Source organism: Bufo gargarizans, chromosome 8, assembly GCF_014858855.1.
Source record: "Bufo gargarizans isolate SCDJY-AF-19 chromosome 8, ASM1485885v1, whole genome shotgun sequence".
In the NCBI taxonomy this organism is placed as follows: Eukaryota; Metazoa; Chordata; class Amphibia; order Anura; family Bufonidae; genus Bufo; species Bufo gargarizans.
In genome coordinates this window covers 21,029,389-21,054,420 of record NC_058087.1, presented here as the reverse complement: position 1 = coordinate 21,054,420, position 25,032 = coordinate 21,029,389, and the positions used below count along the sequence as shown (strand labels likewise).

General features: G+C 45.5%; 1 protein-coding gene across 1 annotated transcript in view; it reads right to left on the bottom strand.

The window, feature by feature from the left end:
• The window catches only part of CCDC148 (coiled-coil domain containing 148), a 213,122-nt gene that overhangs the window by 84,107 nt on the left and 103,983 nt on the right, over positions 1–25,032 (bottom strand). The window contains exons 6-8 of the mRNA XM_044305121.1: positions 13,367–13,530; positions 7,467–7,562; positions 7,207–7,385 (exon numbers count right to left, since the gene is read on the bottom strand). Coding sequence (XP_044161056.1) covers positions 7,207–7,385; positions 7,467–7,562; positions 13,367–13,530 — 439 coding nt within the window. The remainder of the gene's footprint in view (positions 1–7,206; positions 7,386–7,466; positions 7,563–13,366; positions 13,531–25,032) is intronic.

Below are 25,032 nucleotides of genomic sequence, written 5' to 3'. Positions count from 1 at the left end.
ATGGCTATATATAAGATACAATTCTTACATACTACAACTGCATGGAGTCACAATGGCTGTCAGTGTTATATGAGAATAGCGGCTGTCAATGATATGGGGTCATAGTGATATGCGCTGTCATGTGAGGACTGTAGATGATTCTATTACAGATCATCCATAGCTCCATTACTAATGGTAGCGACTGTGACTAGTGCTTAGCTATAGTGCCTACAGGGAGTCAGAGATAGGCCTCATGCACACGACCGTTGTGTGCATCCGTGGCCGTTGTTCCGTTTTCCGTGATTTTCTGCGGACCCATTGACTCTCAATGGGTCCGTTGAAAACTCGGAAAATGCACCGTTGTTCATCAGCGGCCGTGATCCGTGTTTCCTGACCGTCAAAAAAAATAGGACCTGTCCTATTTTTTTGACGGACAACGGTTCACGGACCCATTCAAGTCAATGGGTCCGTGAAAGAACACGGATGCACACAAGATTGGCATCCGCGTCCGTGATCCGTGGCCGTAGGTTACTTTCATACAGACGGATCCGAAGATCCGTCTGCATAAAAGCTTTTTCAGAGCTGAGTTTTCAGATCAGACAGTATATTCTAACACAGAGGCGTTCCCATAGTGATGGGGACGCTTCTAACCCGATCAGAACTCTCCGCTGCCACCAATGATCGGGGGGGGGGGGAGAGGGGAGGCCGCACACTGTGCCACCAATGAAAATAATACAATAGAGGGAGGGAGGGGGGGCCGGGGGGGCCGCACACTGTGCCACCAATGAAAATAATACAATAGAGGGAGGGAGGGGGGCCGCACACTGTGCCAATGAAAATAATACAATAGAGGGAGAGGGGCCGCACACTGTGCCACCAATAAAAATAATACAATAGAGGGAGGGAGGGAGGGGGGCCGCACACTGTGCCACCAATGAAAATAATACAATAGAGGGAGGGAGGGGGGCCGGGGGGGGGGCCGCACACTGGCCACCAGTGAAAACTCAGATCCGACAGTATATTCTAACACAGAGGCGTTCCCATAGTTATGGGGACGCTTCTAGCCCGATCAGAACTCTCCGCTGCCACCAATGATCGGGGGCGGGGGGGAGAGGGGAGGCCGCACACTGTGCCACCAATGAAAATAATACAATAGAGGGAGGGAGGCCAATAAAAATAATACAATAGAGGGAGGGAGGGGGGCCGCACACTGTGCCACCAATGAAAATAATACAATAGAGGGAGGGAGGGGGAGCTGGGGGGGGGCCGCACTGGCCACCAATGAAATTAAAACTGGGGAGGGAGGGGGGTCTGCCCCCTGCTGCCTGGCAGCCCCTGATCTCTTACAGGGGACTATGATACGCACAATTAACCCCCCTCAGGTGCGGCACCTGAGGGGTTAATTGTGCTAATCACAGCCCCCTGTAAGAGATCGGGTGCTGCCAGGCAGCAGTCATGTACACACTTCTTAGTATATTCTAACTTGAAGCGTCCCCATTACCATGGGAACGCCTCTGTGTTAGAATTTACTGTCGGATCTGAGTTTCACGATCTAACTCATATCCAACAGTATATTCTAACATAGAGGCGTTCCTATGGTGATGGGGACGCTTCAAGTTAAAATATACCATTGGATTGGAGAAAACTCCGATCCGATGGTATAATAGGGACTCCGGACTTTACATAGTTAATGGGGACGGATCCGTTTGCAATTGCACCATATTGTGTCAACGTCAAACGGATCCATCCCCATTGACTTGCATTGTAAGTCAGGACGGATCTGTTTGGGTCCGCACGGCCAGGCGGACACCAAAACGATTTTTTCTTCATGTCCGTGGATCCTCCAAAAATCAAGGAAGACTCACGGAAGAAAAAACGGACACGGATCACGGAACTATGGACCCCGTTTTTGCGGACCTTAAAAAAAAAATGGTCGTGTGCATGAGGCCATAGTCTGGGATACACATAGGCAGACTGACTATAGATCCTACAGGGAAATTGCCGATGGACAGATGCCCATGGGGCATCCCGAGCCCTCCTCACAGCCGTCAGCTGGGTACATAATGATCTGATGCTCTAAGTATTCATTTATGCTGGGAGCGTCGGGTACCTATATACCTGGCCAACAGCCGCAGGTGCCTTCCTGAACTCAACTCTATCAACGTCCTCAGGACATTGATACAGTTGAATACTGTGGTGAGGACAACAGTATTTTGTGCTGCCCTGTGATATTTGGTTCTGCTGCAGCAGTATTTTGTTCTGCCAATGGTACTGCTGGCCCCACTTACTTCTTTAGTCTCTGCCTACGCGTGTTAGCCCTACCTACATGTATTGCTCCGTCTTCTGTAAATCTGGACCTACCTACAACATGGGGTCACTTTTAGTATTTTTTTTCAGGGCCACGTTAAATTCCCAATCCTCCCCTGGAGATACACCTCTTGCCTCATCACTGGTTCGGGCTGCTGCTCTCTCCCACACTCGCTAGAGAAGGTCAGTGCATGGAGTGTGGATTTCTATTAACGCAAGGGCTGAATGTTGAGTTGTCCTCTTCTGTCAACTTGTTTTTGGCCAAGCTGTGTGACAACCTTTACAGAGGAGGGCACAAGAGCCACGTGCTGCCAACATCAATTCCTATGTACTTACAATCTATTTACTAAAATGGTAAGAGGATTGAAAGAACAAGCAGTCCTGTAAGTACAAGAAAACTATTTATAGGGGTAGAGTATGTCCTTCTCATCCAAGAGGAGACTGTGTTGGAGGAGCTCTCGCCATTGAAGTCTAAGAGAGTCACTAGCACAGCAGTCTCTGTAACTCCCATAAAATTTAGTTGAGCCATGGAGAGCCACATGGAGAGCCACCTCTACTATATTTAGGTTTGATAGGATGGGGGCCTTCACCAACTTCAATCAGGCCTTGCCCTAAGAGTGGTCATAGACTCCTTAAATGAAAATCTAACATTTTATGGAGTCAAACGAGTGTGTGGCAAAACTGTACATATTATATATGTATATATTATTTATATATATATATATATATATATATATGACTTGGAGCATCTGCTTTGACTTCCTAAGCAGCACAGATGCCAACTGAACATGTGCCAATGATGTCATCCTTCACCTTGAAGAGGAGGCGCTCGGGTGAAGGATTACATCATCAGCACATGCACAGTAGGTATCTGCGCTGCTTAAGAAGCCAAAGCAGATTCTCTGCACATGCGCCGATCCTGGGAGCAACAGTACAGATGCAAGACTGCAAGGCCAAGTGAGATGCGGGGCCCTATGACTCAAGGGGAATGGGGGAATGGCTAGAGGAGCAGGGTGTTAAAAACATGGAGTTTCGAAGGCTCGGGCTTACCCCACAGTGCACCAATAGGCTAACCTGCATATCAGTATAAACACTGATTACTCACTGAGGTACACAGAAACATAAAAATTGTTACATTTTACTCAGCATGATCAACCCTACCATGCGTTGTGCCTGGTTTAATAGGGTTGATTCTGCTGACAGGTCCACTTTAAAAGGGTTTCCCGGTTATCATTATATTTGCTTGTGGCCAAGTCACCGCTGAAGCCTGTCATTGGCTGGACTGGTGCATGTGATCATGCCCATAGCCAGCCGGATGTAAACAGTGCCAGGACCGAAAGATAAAGAGAGGGCAGCACAGAGGAACAGAGCGACCTGGGGAAGGAAAACTGAATCTTATTTTTCAGAAGGCAGGCTGGAGGTGTTACTTAAAGGGGTTGTCCGAGTTATGAAAAATAAAATATATAGCACTGTAAATCTAATGGTCAGCAATATATAACTAAGCTAAGCAAGTTTTGGGCCAAAAATATATATTTTCTCATTTCCCTGGTTCTCTTCTGGCCCTTTATTTACCTGCAATGACAACAATCTCTGCCCTTCCCCCTGCTCTGCAAAGGGAGTGAATACAAGTGCTGCCCTGAGTGACCTGTCTGCCTGCTGGGATACTCAGCAGAATGTTATATGTGTAGGACTACAAGTCCTAGCTGTACAATGACCCTTCTGATACACACAGAATCTTCCCCCTATCTGTTCTTGTGCAATGCTCTGCAGAACTCCGCTGTCAGCTCCTGTGCCCAGCATTTGTCTCCTCACTGCCTGCAGCTACTCAGTAAAGCCTCCAACCCTAAGTCTGTGCAGCTGAAGGGGTTAAGAATTCAGGTAGAGAGCAGATGGCAGTGCAGGGGGCGTGGCTAGCACAATGACATCTGTACAGACACATATCTGCTCTCTCAGGCTTGTGCAGGAATCATTATCAGAGCAGGGAGAGAAGCTGACATCACAGGTCTTGTGACCCTCAGTGAAATCTGAGAAAGGAGCAACTACAGATGCAGTAAGTGCATGGTAAAGCTGTTACATTTGCCTAGTTAGAAACATAGAAAGAACAAAAAAATAACTTAGACAACCCCTTTAAGATATAATTATAAGTAGAAAACCCCTTTAAGTCTATGACAGCTACAATATAAACACACTGTGTAAATCTGGAGTTAACACACACTGGAAATATTGTCACGGGCTTTTTTTATATATGCTGTACCTTGCAATTTACGCTTTGTGGTGCTTTATAACCTAATGAAACATAGCCTGTTCTTTGACTTCCTTTCAATGGCGATCATCAAATAGATAATGAAGCCTTTTCTTCCTTAACCGATGCAGAACTGGTAATTGAATTTCAGATGTTAAATCATCATTTCCTATAATGCTCTGGTATTATCTGTAATGCTCTAATTCATAGTAAGTGGAATGGAAACATGTATTTTTTTCTCGGTTTGGGACGCTCCTGGATTACTCAAATACAATTCTCGCTAATGCTTTTGCAGTTACTGTAGTGGGAAATTAAATATTATTTTAGCAAGGTAATAAATGCGAGCTATCATGGTAATACAGAGAGAGCAAATAAAAATAACACCTTGCCATTTAAGCACCATGCTAATTCGTGTTTGCTTACATGAATTCAACCAGAAGTGTCAGGCATTTTTGGTGTGGAGGGTGGCAGGGGAGACGGTTCCAGAAATCTCCCTGAAAATGTAAATACTGTATTTTTATGTGTCGCTGTGTTTTCATAGTCAGAGCTGCTTTCCCATTTTAAGTATGCATTGGCAAGTGAAATACCATTCTAAAAATAATATTCCAGAGACTATGGTCATTTTAGAAGCAGGGCATATAAAAGCTTTACAACTCAACATCTTACCCACGGTCTAATAGTTAGCAACTTTGCTTTCACATAATTATAGGGACACACTGTAGAGAAAAATGTAAACCCTCCTACAGTATGCATTTGTCTGCAAAGACAACTCCCTGAAATAAATGCAGCCTTGTAAATATCTAAGAAACCAGAAACCAAGTTATCTCCATGTTTAAGGGGGTATTCCCATCACAATGATCACTGTTAAAGCGACAGTGATCAGTTTTGTAAATACATTTTATTACCCAATTCCCACCCTTTTTGAGAAAATAAGTCCCCTCTTACCTAATTGTTGTCTTTCGTCTCCCCTGGTTACGGCCACCTTTCGCCCATCGAATCCGGCCGGGCCGCGCTTGCGCAGAAGACTGAAGATTTTCTCCTGGCCGGGCCGCACAATGTCCTGAACGCGCATGCGGCCGCGCATGCGCCATAATGACTTCTTCCTGGCCAGTACAGTACAGAGCCGTGAACGCGCACGCCGGCTCTGTACTATACAGGCCAGGAATAAGTCACCATGGCGCATGCACGGTGGCGTGCGCGTTCAGGAGAATGCGCGGCCCGGGCTGGGAGAAAATCTTCAGTATTCTGCGCAAGCGCGGCTCTGCCAGGAGAAGACGTCAATCAAGCCCAGCCAAATCCAGGAAGTGAACGTCGCGCTCGCCGCAGGTAAGTATGAAAACTGATGATGGGAATATCCCTTTAACGGCTATGTACACCTTTGGAGGCATTTGTTTATGATAGCATTGTGCTAAAATCATTTTTACAGTTGGTCTTTATTAAAAATGTTGAGTCCTTTTCCCTGTACAGCTTTTGGATTCTGTACTAGCAACCTCTGTGTTTTTACTTTTTTCCATCAGGCTGCTTAGCTGACGGCTCCTTATCTCAGCTCTCTGACCTTCTAAACACTCATTATAGCTCAATTCTTATCTTACTGATAAGAAGGTGACTTAAATAAGTGTTTATGACCTTTTAGTAATTTAAAATGAAAGTAAAAGTACGATTCACAAGCAGTTGTCCCTTTGTGACCGAACGGCTGAATATTTTTAATAAGACCAACTGAAAAAAAAAAAAAAATTTTTTGCACAAAACTAGTAAAATGCAATCATAAAAAATGCCCCAAAGGTGCACATAGCCTTTAAATAGAGGTTCAACAAAGGTGGGTCTCTTTTGCAGGTATTAAAGGGGTTGTTTCACAAAAAAAAAAAAATTATACCAGCACTTCGATCTGAATACTTATGTAATTGCATGTAACTAAACATATAGCATAGCCAGAGTTATTCAATAAAATCAATCTGTACGGAACCACCTGCTGCTTATTTTCCTTATCCAAACACTATAATGCCCCCCAAAAATGCCTGGGCACCTCATACAGGTTATACATACCACACCAGTCAGCACCCACGGTGCTCCGGATACTTGCACGGCCGCCGCTGCCTCTGCCCATGGCGCGGATCAAAACGACGGGGCAGCCAATAGCAGGCCGTGACGGGGACAAGCTTCCCTAGCATCGAGGGTGATACTAGGGAGCCTTGTCACCATCGCAACCTGCTATTGGCCCCTTCTCCCCGTCACTGGGTGTTTTGATCAGCGCAATGGGGAAATGCAGCGGTGGCCGTGAGGGTAAGGTAACGCCTTTAATTCTCTATCCATCTCAGTAACATTGCTGAGGTGGTAGCACATGCTCAGTTCTATCCTTTAACTGTCGCCTGTTTGTCTACTGATGGTTACAACAAAAGAGCTGCAGCAGAAAGGACACACACCCTGAGCTGTGATAGGGAGAGAACTGGATCAGACAGGCCACATTCCCTGAGAAAAGACACACCAAGAGCTGTAACAGGGAATTAACTGGAGCAGAAAGGTGTAATGTCCGCACTTTCTGCGGCCCCATACAAATGAATGAGTCCATATCCGTTCCGCAAAATGATGGGGATACAGATACACGGTTGTGTGAATGAGCCCTAAGGAAGGCTTGAGGGAAGACATTGTGTTGTACACTGGCATAGTCTACCATATCCTACCTGTCTATAGCTTTGCGTTCATTATCAAGCTCCTCCATCTTGGACTGGTATAAGCCAACAAGCTGCTGGTATTCGGTTAGAATTGAGGTCTTTAGTTCAGGGTATGGACAATATAGCTCCAGGAGAACATCAGGCACTTTACCGAACTGACATGTTACCTCTTCTGAATCAACACATTCCTGCAAGATAATGGTTTTACAGCTGAAATAACTGGCATTTTCTCTGCTGACTATTTCAGACCTCAATGACCATTTACTTACCTGAAGGTCACATTCCAAAAGTTCCTTTTCTAAAGCCCGCTGCTGCTCACTAAGTTTCTCCATTAACGCTGTTTGTTGACTCTTAACGGATTCAACCTATGAACATGTATTTCAAAGGGAAAAACTATTGACATTTTGAACTACACAATCAGGAGTAATGATAGAACAGTAACATATACATGGAAAATACGGTGACTACTGACAAACAGGCTGGTCCGATAGCAACCGCGATCAGTACTGTGCCTGGCACTCTAAAGCGACGTAAACGACAATGGGCGCCAGAGAGGCACCATCTTTAATAACTTCCTGGAGGGAGGGTGGATTCATCAAGGCATTTGCACCATTTGTCTGCTTTAAAAAACTTGGAAAGTTTTTGTGACTATTCTGGGGTTTTATGCTGCTCACACTTATTTTTAAACAAGCGTGGCCTCCTACTGTCCTATAAAGACTTACTATAATTTACACCAGATACTGGGATAAGCTATAGCACAAATCTATGCTCTACGCCGGCTCATTACTGCCATAGACTTGCTTATCTGGAGCAGGGACTGATTCCTGTGCCTCTTAATAAATTTGGCGCCTCTTACTCCAGTGCATTATTTATTAAAATGGGATATGAAATGTCAGTCTTATAAAATTCCCCCCTTAGTGCTTATATATTCTGCAATAAAATATGGCAATATAGTTTAATTACGCACCAACTAAGAGTAGATTCTTTATAAAATAGTGGATCGGTTACTCATGTAATGATGTAGTGCTATGGGCAGAGATATTTTTCTTGCATTGTATGCCGATTACTTCATATATCCTTATAGGGATTAGATCTCCATTTTTATGACACACAGCTCCGAATCCATGGCAAAGATATAGAATTAAAGGGAGTCTATCCCAGGAAATGTAGTGTTAAACCAGGCACAATGCCCTGTAGAGCTAGCTCACTTGAGTGCAATAATACCTTTCAATTAGCAAACCATTGCTTGATTCTGGAGAAAAACTACTTTTTTTTTAAATCCCATATGCAAATAAAGTTAAGTGCACTGGGGGCAGGCTTAATTGGTGAGACGACAATGCAGAAACCTGTCCCTGTCAAACAAGAAGGAGAAGCTTGCAGAGGAAGCAGGAGGAGCAAGAATGCACCGGAGGGCTTGGCCCCACCCTCAGTGCACTCAAAAAAGTTTTCCAAGACTTATATATTGATGACCTGTCCTTTGGGTCTGACACCCAGGACCCCAGCCGCTCAGCTGTTTGAGAAGGCATCGGTGCTCCTGTGAGCATCGCGGCCTTCTCCCTGCTCGCCAAGCACAGCGTGGTATACTGTATAGTGGCTGTGTTGGTATCGCAGCTAAGCCCTATTCAATTCTATGGGGCTGAGCTGTGCCTCGGCCATGGGACCTATGAACGTGATGCCATTTGACCTAGGAAAAGCTGTGAGAAGGCCGCGGTGCTACTGCGAATGCTGGTGACTTCTCAAACAGCTGTTCCACGGGGGTCCCAGGTGTCGGACCCCCAATGATCAGATACTAATAACCTATCCAAAAGGAGAGGTCATTGATAGAGAAGTCTTGGAAAATCCCCCTTTTAAGTGCACTGAGGGAGGGCCCAAGCCACTCTGTGCACCCTGCTCCTTCAGCTTCCTCTGCCAGCCCTTCCCTTTCCTTCTAGTTTGACGGGGCCAGGTTTCTGCAGTGCTACTGCGAGTGCTGGTGCCTTCTCGAACAGCTGATCCGTGGGACTCCAACTGATCAGATACTAATGACCTGTCCAGAGGAGAGGTCATCAGTATTTAAAGGGAACCTGTCACCTGGATTTTGGGTATAGAGCTGAGGACATGGGCTGCTAGATGGCCGCTAGCACATCCACAATATACAGTCCCCATAGCTCTGTGTGCTTTTATTGTGTCAAAAAAACGATTTTATAGATATGTAAATGAACCTTAGATGAGTCCTGTCTCCTCCATGCTTGAGAGATGAGTCCAGCGTTCTCCGACTCTGAGCCCAGCACCGCCGCGCATCCTCCGAATCTCCTCCTTGCTCCCCGACGTCACAAAGCTAGAGCGTCGCAATCTCGTGATGTGCGAGCTAGCGCATGCGCAGTTCGTTCCCTGAGGCTGATGCCAGCACAGGGAAGGAACACTATGCCGACACTGCGCGTGCGCTAGCTCGCGCGTCGCAAGATTACGGCGCTCTAGCTTTGCGATGTCGGGGAGCAAGGAGGAGATTCGGAGGATGCGGGGCGGTGCTGGGCTCCGGAAACGTTAGTAGCCTCTTTACATATATATATAAAATGTTTTTTTGACACAATAAAAGCACACAGAGCTATGGGGACTGGATATTGCGGATGTGCTAGCGGCCATCTAGCAACCCATGTCCTCAGCTCTGTACACAAAATCCTGGTGACAGGTTCCCTTTAAGTCTCAGCAAACCACTTTAACTGCTCAATTGCATATTGATTAAAAGTACTTTTTCTCCAGAATAAAGCAACAGATCGCTGAAGCTTGGTTCCCGTATGTCCTAAGGGAATCCGGTAGTCGTATATGTCTAGCCAAAAGCCAGCATTTATGCCGGAAAGCCATTGGATCCCATTATAATCAATGGGGATCTGGGAATGGCTGGTGGTATCTGGCGAGGTAGAACAGAACGGACTACCGGATTACCTTAGCGCATATGTTAACTTAAAGGGGATGTCTCACTTCAGCAAATAGCATCTTATTATGTAGAGGAAAGTAATACAAGGCACTTTCTAATGTATTGTTATTATCCATATTGCCTTTGCTGGCTGGATTCAGTTTTCCATCACATTATACACTGCTTGTTTCCATGGTTATGACCATCCTGCAATCCATCAGTGGTGGTCGTGCTTGCACACTATAGGAAAAAGCACCGACCTCTCTGGTGGCCGGGACTGTGGAAGCTCACATAAATTAGTGCTTTTTCCTATTGTGTGTAAGCACGACCACCACGATTACAAGGTGGTCGTAACCATAGAAACAAGAAGAGTACAATGTGACGGAAAAATGAATCCAGCCAGCAAAGGAGGCAATATGGACAATCACAATACATTAGTAAGTGCCTTGTATTAACTGTGTCTACATAATAAATGCCATTTGCTGAAGTGAGAACCCCTTAAACCTAAATGAGAAGTATCACTATATTCGGCTGAGCTAGCCCTTCAAGGCATTTTCCTGCTGACAGATTCCCTTTACGTGGTAATATCTGGATGCTGATGGCCACCATTATTAAAAATGAAAAGGTCCCAACTACCTTTGCCATAAACAGTCTAGATAGGAACAATGAGTTCTGTGTTTTTCAGCTTCTAGCTCGATATCATGTTGTAATTATATATATTTTGAAGGCTGGTCTGACAACACAGAGCACATTGTGCTGTCACCCTCTCCCCAGAGATCGAGAAGGATTGCTAAAGTTAATAAAGTAGCTCAAAAATATGCAGGGACTTCACCGTAAATCTTTAATTTTAAATAAACTAGATAAATAACCACATGTCCTACATTCTCACACACTAACCACCTGCTTATTTCTATTTAAAGATAGAATTTTCTGAGAAAGATCATCCCCTGAGACTCTTCAAAAAAAAAAATACCCTTAATGTAACAGGAAGAAAATAACTTGCACAAATGTCATTGAATCATTATAAAATAATATACACTGAGCAAAAATATAAACGCAACACTTTCGGTTTTGCTCCTGTTTTGCATGAGCTGAACTCAAAGATCTGAAACATTTTCTACATACACAAAAGACTCATTACTCTCAAATATTGTTCACAAATCTGTCTAAATCTGTGTTAGTGAGCACTTCTCCTTTGCCGAGATAATCCATCCCACCTCACAGGTGTGGCATCTCAAGGTGCTGATTAGACAGCATGAATATTGCAAAGGTGTGCCTTAGACTGCCCACAATAAAAGGCCACTCTGAAATGTGCAGTTTGATCACACAGCACAATGCCACAGATGTCGCAACGTTTGAGGTAGCGTGCATATGGCATGCTGACTGCAGGAATGTCTACCAGAGCTGTTGCCCGTGCAATGAATGTTCATTTCTCTACCATAAGCCATCTCCAAAGGCGAGAATTCGGCAGTACATCCAACCGGCCTCACAACCGCAGACCACGTGTAACCACACCAGCTCAGGACCTCCACATCCAGCATGTTCACCTCCATGATCCTCTGAGACCAGCCACCCGGACAGCTGCAGCAACAATCGGTTTGCAGAACCAAAGAATTTCTGCACAAACTGTCAGAAACCGTCTCAGGGAAGCTCATCTGCCCGTCGTCCTCATCGGGGTCTGGACCTGACTGCAGTTCATCGTCACAACCGACTTGAGTGGGCAAATGCTCACATTCAATGCCGTCTGGCACATTGGAGAGGTGTTCTGTTCACGGATGAGTCCCGGTTTTCACTGTACAGGGCAGACGGCAGACAGCGTGTGTGGGTGAGCGCTTTGCCGACGTCAACATTGTGGATCGAGTGGCCCATGGTGGCGGTGGGGTTATGGTATGGGTAGGTGTATGTTATGGACAACGAACACGGGTGCATTTTATTGATGGCATTTTGAATGCACAGCGATACTGTGACGAGATCCTGAGGCCCATTGTTGTGCCATTCATCCACGACCATCACCTTGTGCTGCAGCATGATAGTGCATGGTCCCATATTGCAAGGATCTCTACACAATTCCTCGAAGAAAAGGTTTCAGATCTTTGAGTTCAGCTCATGCAAAATGGGAGCAAAACCGAAAAGGGTTGCGTTTATATTTTTGCTCAGTGTATATCCAAACATATAAAAGTGAATAATGACACTCCGTTCCATCTGCCTCCTACGTCTTGCTTATATACATTTAATGGATTAGCAAGAAGTAGGGGACAGGTAGAAGGGTCAGACTGCACAGGGTTTATCTGTAGTCTGTTACCATGGAGACACATACGTCTGGATAGGAACTGTACTGACATTGTTCACACTGGTGTTAGGGTCCATTCCAACAGGTTTCTAAATTTTTTTTGTGTGGACAAAATAGCATAGTCTGCTGGTCAGATAGAAACCCGACAGACCCATTTCACGTCAATGGGATCAGTCATGATTCATTAGGATCTGTTACACAATGGATCTGAATCAACAGCAACACTTAGGTGATAGCAGAAGTCATGAACAGAGCCCGAATAATTATGTTTTGTTTTATGGTTCTGTAGATTGGGTCATTTATTAGATAATCCCAAAAAATTATTGCGTTAGGATGAATTGTTGAGTTAAAGGAGTTCCCCCAGGTTTTCTGCAAAAAAACGGAAGGAGAAATATATATATTTATATATTTTTTTCTATTTCCTGGAAACGGATCCGCAATTGCGGATGAGATATTGATGCATTCTGCATGTCATCCGTATTTTTGTGGACCCATTAACTACAATGGGACCACGGACTATATTTTGCGGACAATAGTAGGACAAGCTCAATTTTTTTTCTTTTTCCGGATCCGCATAACGGAACGGAATGGAACAACGGATACGGACAGTGCTGTCCGCATTTTTTGCGAGGCTATTAAAATGAATGGGTCCGCATTCCGTTCCACAAATTTACGGAATGGATGCAGATTACAAAATACTGATGTGTGAATGGACCCTTAATATGGTCAACATGATGATAAACGTAATAATGATAAAAATACAGCGCTCATAAATTATGTAAAATGATAGGATTGCCTCAGGAACGCCAGACGTCTTGCTGATAGTAGGCTAGAACACATCCATCATGGAGACCTTATAGTAGTCATTTTTATATATTTGTTTGCCATTCCGGAGTCGATTCAATTTGCTCGGCTCAATAACTAGGAGAGGCAATAAGAGGAAATGACAAAAATACAATTGATGAAAATAGCGGTAAAACACTAACCTGCTTCATAATATTCCCCGGATCAAAGTCATTTTCCATTGGGGACTTGAGGAAAGAGTGATGTTGTAGTTGACAAATCCTGTGTTTTAAATCGTCCCTCAGCTGCCAGATGGGATGTATTGTGCCTGCTTTATACTCATCCCGCTCCTCGGATAATTGCTGTTCTGCTTCCAAACAGAAAGTTTTATCACTTAATGGCAAGTGAAAAATTAAGCCCTTGACTTCCAATGGGGACGTCAGTGCAGGGAAGAGCGTAGCGCACAGGCTCCGCTGGGACGGCCGAGGTTAAGCAAGTTAACTTCCTCCATCCTTTTTATCTGTCTGCACAGCTTCTCTCATTTTTTTAGTGTATGCTTTGGTTTTCTTATCAGATACATTTAGCACATATGGAATCCTTTACACAATGGAAGAAAAATACTTAGAACTTTCAAGGAAAGGAAAACTCTTTGAGTATAGGGAAGAAGCTCTTTCTTAGGGTGCTTTCACACTAGCGTCGCTGGATTCCGTCGATCCGGCAATCTGTATACCATTTGTAGACGGATCCAGATGCGGACAAACGCATTGCAATACCGGATCCGTCTCTCCGGTTGTCATCCGGAAAAAAGGATACGGTATTTATCTTTTGCGCAGACCGCAAAACCGGATCCTTTTTTCCGGAACACTTAAGGCCGGATCCGGCATTAATGCATTTCAATGGAAAATAATGCCAGATCCGGCATTCCGGCAAGTGTTCCGGAATTTTGGACGGAGAAAATACCGTACAGTGACCAAACTGAAGACATCCTGATGCTCTCCATTCAGAATGCATTAGGATAAAACTGATCAGTTTTTTTCCGGTATTGAGCCCCTAGGACAGAACTCAATACCAGAAAAGTTTAACGTAAGTGTGAAAGTACCCTTAAAGGGAACCTGTCACCGGGATTTTGTGTACAGAGCTGAGGACATGGGTTGCTAGATGGTCACTAGCACATCCGCAATACCCCACAAATCTGGGACAGGACTCATCTAAGGTTAATTTGCATATGTATTAAATCGGCTTTTTTACACAATAAAAGCACACAGAGCTATAGGGACTGGGTATTGCGGATGTGCTAGCGGCCATCTAGCAACCCATGTCCTCAGCTCTATACACAAAATCCCGGTGACAGGTTCCCTTTAAGGAGCAGAATGAGATTACAAAATGAAGGGGTCTTCATTTTTTCATGGGACATGTATAGCAGTGTTCCTCAACTCCAGTCCTCAGGGTCCACCTGCTGGCGGTCCACCTCTTCCCATAATTTCCTAATCCTAATGCTTGATGGGGTTGTCCAGGATTTTGTGATTGATGGCCTATCCCGCTGATTAGAAGCTCCCGAGCAGCTCTAGTGCCATATGTTGTCACCCAAAATACACACCACCTACTATTGTGTAGTGGATGATGCTGGTTACTAGACCTCAGTATAGGCCATCAATAACAAAATCCTGGAATAATTCTTTCAAATCTGCTGAATTCATTTGCTTAGGATAGTAAGTAATAGTCCAATCCCAAGAGTAAGAATGGGCTTGTTGGCACCCAAGGCACATGGCGCCCACTGCTCTAGGTGTTCATACATAAATATGCCTATAATTCAACAGGGCCGCTTTATGCAGAGTACATGCATCTCAAAAAGAAATGAGAGAACATGTGGGTACGGCTGCTGTCATTAATCGATTTATTTGATCCAAGTAATGTAACATTAAAGTGGTTTTGCAACTGTTTAATACTGATGAGCTATACTCTGGATAGCTCATCAGTATCTTAACAGTAGGGGTCAAACACCCGGGATGCCCACCGATCAGCGGTTTGACGAGGCCACGTAACTTCGGTGAGCGCCGCAGCCTTTTCGCAGCTTATCCAAGGCCACGTGGCCTAGGCGCAGCTCAGTCGAGTCAAGTGAATGGACCTGGGCTACGATACCAAGCACAGCTGCTATATGATGGACCACGCTGTGCTTGGTAAGCTGTAAGGAGCTTACTGGAGTGCTGTGACCTCCTAAAACGGTTGACCGGTGGGGTCCCGGTTATTGGACCCTCACCGATCAGATACTGATGATCTGTCCTAAGGATAGGTCATCAGTATAAAATAATCAGAAAACCCCTTAAACATTTGAATATTAATCACTACTCTAGTGTTTCACCACTAGAACGCTGTCGGGCCTCATAGAGCTGAGAGCATAGAGGTCTATATCAGAAGCTGTTCTGACCAGTATAGAGATATATTATGGAACAAATTAGAAAAGAATTGTGGGAATTAAAAAAATTACATGATGAATACAAAGTCAATGTAGACAAAATGCTGTAAAATGCTGAAACACCCTTTCTGTACGTAAATTGATCATACCAATGGCCAATAATCAGCCCAGGGTATCCCTAAGCCAAATCCACACAGTAAATAGAGTGGGCCCACACCTGCTGCATTACACATATCATCAACTGGGCATTTGGTGAGGGGATGTCTTCATGGTCAGTAGGGCATTTGGTGAAGGGATGTCTTCATGGTCAGTAGGGCATTTGGTGAGGGGATGTCTTCATGGTCAGTAGGGCATTTGGTCAGGGGATGTCTTCATGGACAGTATGGCATTTGGAGAGGGGATGTCTTCATGGTCAGTAGGGATTTGGTCAGGGGATGTCTTGATGGACAGTAGGGCATTTGGTGAGGGGATGTCTTCATGGTCAGCAGGGCATTTGGTGAGGGGATGTCTTCATGGTCAGTAGGGCATTTGGTGAGGGGATGTCTTCATGGTCAATATAAAATTTGGTCAGAGGTTGTCTTCATAGTCAGTAGGGCATTTGGTCAGGGGTTATCTTCATGGTCAGTAGGACATTTGGTCAGAGGTTGTCTTCATGGTCAGGGCTTGTCTTCACCCTTTAATGTGATTTAATTTCCAGCATTCCAAGTAAGTTTGCTTGATGTATACGCAGCATAATAATTACGGTACTAAGTGCACACAAAGTGAGGGTTTATAGTAATATAAAGTAATATTGCTGCAGAGCATTTACCTTGAAGCTAGTCAACTGGAAATGCACATGACCTTCTTCCCTTGATGATAATCTAACACGTATAATCCAGGGAATGGAAATTTAAGGCTTAGACTGTCAAAGATTCAATTTCTAGAAACTGCTTGATCCAAATTCCTGATCCTTTGTCACCTGCGGTGTGTTAACAAGGTGTTTCCTCTTTCCCCTTAGTCCAGTTTTTTTTTATGCTGCTCCTCCGTGCTCTTGTGTATTACCATCAATTTGTTCTGCTGATATCATTCCGCAGTCTCCCACGTCTGCTGTTTGGATGTTTCCCTTAGTCTCTTCTATGTTTGTCAGATATTATTCTCTGTTGGTTTTCTCATTTGCATGGTTAGCAGTAGCTCATGTATATGTCTAATCTGTTCTGTTGTTGATTCTGTACAATATGAAACGGCAGATAAGACGTGGACCGAATGCCTGACTACGGATCTGAGATTCTTAGGATGAAAATTTCACTTTGGGATTTTAACCTATCAAATGGGACGAGTACCAATAAAAATACACATGGAGCCGATTGCTGAGGCCAGTGATTAGCTGCAGCCGTCAGGGGAATGATGAATAGCACATGACCGCTGCCAGCCCAGCAGGAATCCAATGGGCAATGGGGGACATTTCAAAATCGAGTACGTTTTTTTTTTTGTTTTTTTTTTCCACAGGCCAAATTTTAAGAATTTTGGAAAACACAATGACCCTAACCACAGAAAACAAAAATAAGACATTGCCTATATGTCCAATTCCCGCTGCTCCAGCACTGATCCTCTTGTGGTCCTTACTATCTTTTTTTATTTCAATGCAGCGATGACATCATGTACATCCACATGACTACTGCAGCCAATCATTAGCCTTAAGCCAGCATCACTGCTGAGGCCAGAGGTTGGCTGCAGCAGTCACATGAATGTGTACATATGTGATATTATAGCTGCAGAGATATAATCAAAGACTGGAAGACCACCGGGGACCACCAGAGCATCAGTGCTGGGCCTGACAGAGATCTGTCAGGTTAATAATCAGTTAGGTTCATTTCCTAAACCCCTAGACAAGCCCCTCGTGGTTCATTACATCATCTTCCATCCTCTTCTCTCTGGCTCCCACCTTCCATGACATCTGGCAGGAACATTACAAGCTTATCTGTCACTGTGTATTGGGTAGACTACATGTTCCCACAGCTTCATGGTATCTTATTACACGTTACACATCTGTGGTCGCAGGTCATTCACAAATCTGTCCTCTCCAGGTCACACGTCCTTTGAAGAAGATTTTGTATCCAAAAAGTGGGGATTTGTCGTTGCAACTCTGGCTTGTTTTAACCTGGGGCGGACTGGGAACTTAAAGTGGCCCTGGAAAAAAACTAAAAGTGGCCCCAGATACCACAGTGCAGCACAATATACCCCCTCAGCAGAACCAGATACCACAGTGCAGCACAATATACCCCCTCAGCAGAACCAGATACCACAGTGCAGCACAATATACCCCCTCAGCAGAACCAGATACCACAGTGCAGCACAATATACTGCCTCAGCAGAACCAGATACCACAGTGCAGCACAATATACTGCCTCAGCAGAACCAGATACCACAGTGCAGCACACAATACTGCCTCAGCAGAACCAGATACCACAGTGCAGCACAATATACTGCCTCAGCAGAACCAGATACCACAGTGCAGCACAATATACTGCCTCAGCAGAACCAGATACCACAGTGCAGCACATAATACTGCCTCAGCAGAACCAGATACCACAGTGCAGCACAATATACTGCCTCAGCAGAACCAGATACCACAGTGCAGCACAAAATACTGCCTCAGCAGAACCAGATACCACAGTGCAGCACAAAATACTGCCCCAGCAGAACCAAATACCACAGTGCAGCACATAATACTGCCCCAGCAGAACCAGATACCACAGTGCAGCACAAAATACTGCCTCAGCAGAACCAGATACCACAGTGCAGCACAAAATACTGCCCCAGCAGAACCAAATACCACAGTGCAGCACATAATACTGCCTCAGCAGAACCAGATACCACAGTGCAGCACAATATACCCCCTCAGCAGAACCAGATACCACAGTGCAGCACAATATACCCCCTCAGCAGAACCAGATACCACAGTGCAGCACAATATACCCCCTCAGCAGAACCAGATACCACAGTGCAGCACAATATACTGCCTCAGCAGAACCAGATACCACAGTGCAGCACAATATACTGCCTCAGCAGAACCAGATACCACAGTGCAGCACACAATACTGCCTCAGCAGAACCAGATACCACAGTGCAGCACAATATAATGCCTCAGCAGAACCAGATACCACAGTGCAGCACAATATACTGCCTCAGCAGAACCAGATACCACAGTGCAGCACATAATACTGCCTCAGCAGAACCAGATACCACAGTGCAGCACAATATACTGCCTCAGCAGAACCAGATACCACAGTGCAGCACAAAATACTGCCTCAGCAGAACCAGATACCACAGTGCAGCACAAAATACTGCCCCAGCAGAACCAAATACCACAGTGCAGCACATAATACTGCCCCAGCAGAACCAGATACCACAGTGCAGCACAAAATACTGCCTCAGCAGAACCAGATACCACAGTGCAGCACAAAATACTGCCCCAGCAGAACCAAATACCACAGTGCAGCACATAATACTGCCCCAGCAGAACCAGATACCACAGTGCAGCACAAAATACTGCCTCAGCAGAACCAGATACCACAGTGCAGCACAATATACTGCCTCAGCAGAACCAAATACCAGAGTGCAGCACAATATACTGCCCCAGCAGAAGCAAATACCACAGTGCAGCACAATATACTGCCCCAGCAGAACCAGATACCACAGTGCAGCACACAATATACTGCCCCAGCAGAACCAGATACCACAGTGCAGCACAATATACTGCCCCAGCAGAACCAAATACCACAGTGCAGCACACAATATACTGCCTCAGCAGAACCAGATACCACAGTGCAGCACACAATATACTGCCCCAGCAGAACCAGATACCACAGTGCAGCACAATATACTGCCCCAGCAGAACCAAATACCACAGTGCAGCACAATATACTGCCTCAGCAGAACCAGATACCACAGTGCAGCACAAAATACTGCCTCAGCAGAACCAGATACCACAGTGCAGCACAAAATACTACTTCAGCAGAACCAGATACCACAGTGCAGCACAATATACTGCCTCAGCAGAACCAGATACCACAGTGCAGCACAAAATACTGCCCCAGCAGGACCAGATACCACAGTGCAGCACAATATACTGCCTCAGCAGAACCAGATACCACAGTGCAGCACACAATACTGCCCTAGCAGAACCAGATACCACAGTGCAGCACACAATACTGCCCTAGCAGAACCAGATACCACAGTGCAGCACAAAATACTGCCTCAGCAGAACCAGATACCACAGTGCAGCACAAAATACTGCCTCAGCAGAACCAGATACCACAGTGCAGCACAATATACTGCCTCAGCAGAACCAGATACCACAGTGCAGCACAAAATACTGCCTCAGCAGAACCAGATACCACAGAGCAGCACAAAATACTGCCTCAGCAGAACCAGATACCACAGTGCAGCACAATATACTGCCTCAGCAGAACCAGATACCACAGAGCAGCACAAAATACTGCCTCAGCAGAACCAGATACCACAGAGCAGCACAAAATACTGCCTCAGCAGAACCAGATACCACAGTGCAGCACAATATACTGCCCCAGCAGAACCAAATACCACAGTGCAGCACAAAATACTGCCCCAGCAGAACCAAATACCACAGTGCAGCACAATATACTGCCTCAGCAGAACCAGATACCACAGTGCAGCACAAAACACTGCCTCAGCAGAACCAGATACCACAGTGCAGCACAATATACTGCCTCAGCAGAACCAGATACCACAGTGCAGCACACAATACTGCCTCAGCAGAACCAGATACCACAGTGCAGCACAATATACTGCCTCAGCAGAACCAGATACCACAGTGCAGCACACAATACCGCCTCAGCAGAACCAGATACCACAGTGCAGCACAAAACACTGCCTCAGCAGAACCAGATACCACAGTGCAGCACAATATACTGCCTCAGCAGAACCAGATACCACAGTGCAGCACACAATACTGCCTCAGCAGAACCAGATACCACAGTGCAGCACACAATACTGCCTCTGCAGAACCAGATACCACAGTGCAACACAATATACTGCCTCAGCAGAACCAGATACCACAGTGCAGCACACAATACTGCCTCAGCAGAACCAGATACCACAGTGCAGCACACAATACTACCTCAACAGAACCAGATACCACAGTGCAGCACACAATACTACCTCAACAGAACCAAATACCACAGTGCAGCACACAATACTACCTCAACAGAACCAGATACCACAGTGCAGCACACAATACTGCCTCAGCAGAACCAGATACCACAGTGCAGCACACAATACTGCCTAATTTAATTAATGACGAGAGCATCATTTCATTATGTACCTGGCTTTTGGCCTAGAGGAGGGTTTAGGCGGCCCTCTGGGCATAGGCCAACCGGGAAATTTCCCTGCAGGGTCTATGGCCAATCCGCCCCTGGTTTTAACTCTGTCCTTTCCATATCCCTGGGGTCAACTCCTGGCATGTCAGTGTCTGCTGTCTCTAGCTGGTTAGGACTTCTGCATGTTCAGCAACCGTTGTTTGACCCTTGTCTTGCTGTGACTATCTGACTACATCCAATCCATGCTCCCGGCTGAGATCCTGCCTTTCTCCTTCTCTGCTGTCGGCCTGCATTTGTATGCAGCGTGTTGCTCTCTACATCCCTATTTCAGCTGGCGATCGCTTTTTTTTTCTATACAAGCAGCAGCACCAAATGATGACTAGACCTAGAGATACAACCTAAGTGAGAGGTCCTACCTACGTGAAGGGTTTAAAGTGAATACCTGCCTTTTTGCACCATGTCATTTTACGGACCAACATTCTGGCCGGATTTATTTTAGATTTCTGTATACAGGTCGATGTGGGTTTATGTGTTTTTCTGACACAGGGCTTTAAATCACCTGCTTCCCTACACACAGCTAGAATTAAAGGGATTGTGCCAAGACTTATCCCCTATCCACAGAAAAGGGGTTAACGGAGTTCAATCAGTGGAAACCTTAAGGCCTCTTTCACACGGGCGTCAGTTTTTTTCCCGGATAAGAGGCGTGTGCGTTGCGGGAAAATGCGAGATTTTTCTGCGTGAGTGCAAAACATTGTAATGCGTTTTGCACTCACGTGAGAAAAATCGCGCATATTTGGTACCCAAACCTGAACTTCTTCACAGAAGTTCGGGTTTGGGATCAGTGTTCTGTAGATTGTATTATTTTCCCTTATAACATGGTTATAAGGGAAAATAATAGCATTCTGAATACAGAATGCATAGTAAACTAGCGCTGGAAGGGTTAAAAAAAAAAAAAAAAAGATTTAACTCACATTAGTCCACTTGATCGCGGCCCGGCATCTCTCCTTTGTTGAATAGGACCTGTGGTGAGCATTAATTACAGGACCTTTGATGACGTCACTCCGGTCATCACATGGTACGTCACATGATCTTTTACCATGGTGACGTACCATGTGATGACCGGAGTGACGTCATTAAAGGTCCTGTAATTAATGCTCACCACAGGTCCTATTCAACAAAGGAGAGAAGCCGGGCAGCGATCAAGTGGACTAAGGTGAGTTAAATAATTTTTTATATTTTTTTAACCCCTCCAGCCCTATTGTACTATGCATTCTGTATTCAGAATGCTATTATTTTCCCTTATAACCATGTTATAAGGGAAAATAATACAATCTACAGAACACTGATCCCAAGCCCGAACTTCTTATCCGGGCCAAAAATATGACGCCGGTGTAATAGAGGCCTAATGGTCATGAGAGCAAGGGACCTGTGTCTCCGCAGCGGTGGCTGAGCATGCATGCTGCGGCTCCATTAATCTCTATGGGGACTGCTAACGATAGCCCAGTATATGCTTGACCGCTGCTCTATTCCTGCAGGATAAGGCTAGGTCTACATGACGACATTTGTTGCGCTACAAAAAGTCACACGACAGATAGGGCGCAACATTTGTCGCGCAACATTTCTCGCGCAACATTTTGTTGCACTAATGTCGCGCGACAATTTTTATAATGGCAGTCTATGGTGTCGCACTGCAACATGCGACATGCTGCGACTGCGACGCGTGGATTTTCTGCGACTGTCGCGTCGCAGTCGCAGCATGTCGCATGTTGCAGTGCGACACCATAGACTGCCATTATAAAAATTGTCGCGCGACATTAGTGCAACAAAATGTCGCGCGACAAATGTCGTCGTGTAGACCTAGCCTAAGGCCTCATGACCAAATTTTGGGTCTGATCTGCAATTTTTTGCAGATCGCAAACTGACCTATTCATATCTATGGTTCTGCAAAAAATACGGACAGCACAAGGATGTCAAATTACGGAACTTGTCCTATACTTGTCTGTTTTGCGGACAAGAATAGACAATTCTGATGAAGGAAGTGAGAAAACTGCAGCATGCACACGGACGGTATCCGTATTTTGCCGATCTGTGGTTTACAGTCGGGTGCATGAGGCCTAACATCGAACATGCCATTCTTGTGATTAGTTGGGCTCCTAGAAGTTGGACCCCCCCATTCAGACATTTGGATAAACAAAAGAAAAACAGAGTTTTAAGCAGGGGAACCACAGCTATGTGTCTATGCAAACAGCTCGATAGGACGGTCACTAGTGAGGGATTCCCTTAAAGGGAACCTGTCAGCGTCAAAAACCACCCCAAACCGCCAGCAGTACCTTCAAGTAGCCGGCAGTGTGTTTCTAATGATGATTTTCTTCCTGCAGTCAGATGCGGTAAAAGCAGGAAAAAACGTTCTTTTATCCCCTGAGCGCGCTATTTTCGAGTCACTCTTGAAGTCAAGCGGGCAGCGGCCTCCTTGCTTCAAGTCAAGGTAACCGTGCCCCCTTCCCTGCCCCTTCGCTGTGACTGACAGCACTTATGCCCGACAGCCGGCTGTCAGTCACAGGAGAAGGGGCAGGGAAGGGGGCACGGTTACCTTGACTTGAAGCAAGGAGGCCGCTGCCCGCTTGACTTCAAGAGTGACTCGAAAATAGCGCGCTCAGGGGATTAAAGAACGTTGTTAAGGGTAAGGCTACATGGTGATCAGCTGTGGTGCCCCTGGAGAGCAGTGGGTTCACAGTGTAGCAGTGCTAACAAAGAAATGAATGGGGTCACAGTGCGACTCGCATGTGTACCACAGTCACAACCCCATAAAAGTGAAAATTGCACAGCGTCCCTATTCTTTTCTATGCTTGCACAACTATACTGCGATCCCACTGTTATCCTTGGGTGCAACCGTTGTCACACGACCAGGATCGCCATTTATCCGAACCCTAAAACGTTAACACAGTATATTCCTGCTGCATCACACTATTGATGGAGTGTTTATGACACAGCACTGCAACCATCAAGTACGGTCAAGAATGCGCATTCAGTTCCATGTCCGCCAAATTGTCAGTGGTTTATCCCATTTCTGTACCTTTCAGCATTTTATTAATTCTAGTGTTACAGAATGTTCTTTAAAATTCCTTGAGGCGAACAACCGTGTCCATTTTTGCGGATCAGAAGGTCTGGCCCTATGATAGAAATGCCTATTCTTGTCCGCAAAACGGACCACAGAACGTGCTGTCCGCATCTTTTCAAATGAATGGGTCCGTATCCAACCCCTCAAAAAATGCGGATCGGATGTGGACCAAAAATACATTCGTGTGCATGAGCCCTAAGGTACATGCTCAGCTTTCAACTGTCAAATATTATAACTTCCTTGGGCAGAATATTTCCTCTAAATAAAGGTGCATTCACATCACCGTTTAGCTTTCCGTTCTTCTTATACCTGCCAACAACTTATATAAAAACTGGACCACAAAAGGAGAAGAGTTTGTACATACAGCATATATATATACACACACTATATAGACACAAAAGCATTGGGACACCCCCATTATCCCTCCTCCACCAAACTTTACAACTGCACAGTGCAGTCCGTCAGGGAACGTTCTCCTGACCTCCAAACCCAGACTCGACCACTGGATCTCCAGATAGAGAAGTGTGACTTCTCACTCCACAGAACACGTCTCTACTGCTGCAGAGTCTGGTGGTGGCGTGCTTTACACCGCTCCCATCTGCCGCTTGGCATTGTGCTTGGTTATACAAGGCTTGCATGCAGCTGCTCAGCCATAGAAACCCATGCCATGGAGCTCCTGGCACAGCGCAGATTTTGTGCTGATGTTAAAGGGAACCTGTCACCAGGATTTTGTGTATAGAGCTGAGGACATGCGTTGCTAGATGGCCGCTAGCACATCCGCAATACCCAGTCCCCATAGCTCTGTGTGCTTTTATTGTGTAAAAAATAGATATGCAAATGAACCTGAGATGAGTCCTGTACGTGAGAGGAGTCCAGCGTGAAGGAGCCCAGCACCGCCCCGCATCCTCAGAATCTCCTCCTTGCTCCCCGAAGTCAAAGCTAGAGCGCTGTAATCTCACGATGCATGAGCTAGCGCATAGTGTTCATTCCCTGTGCTGGCAT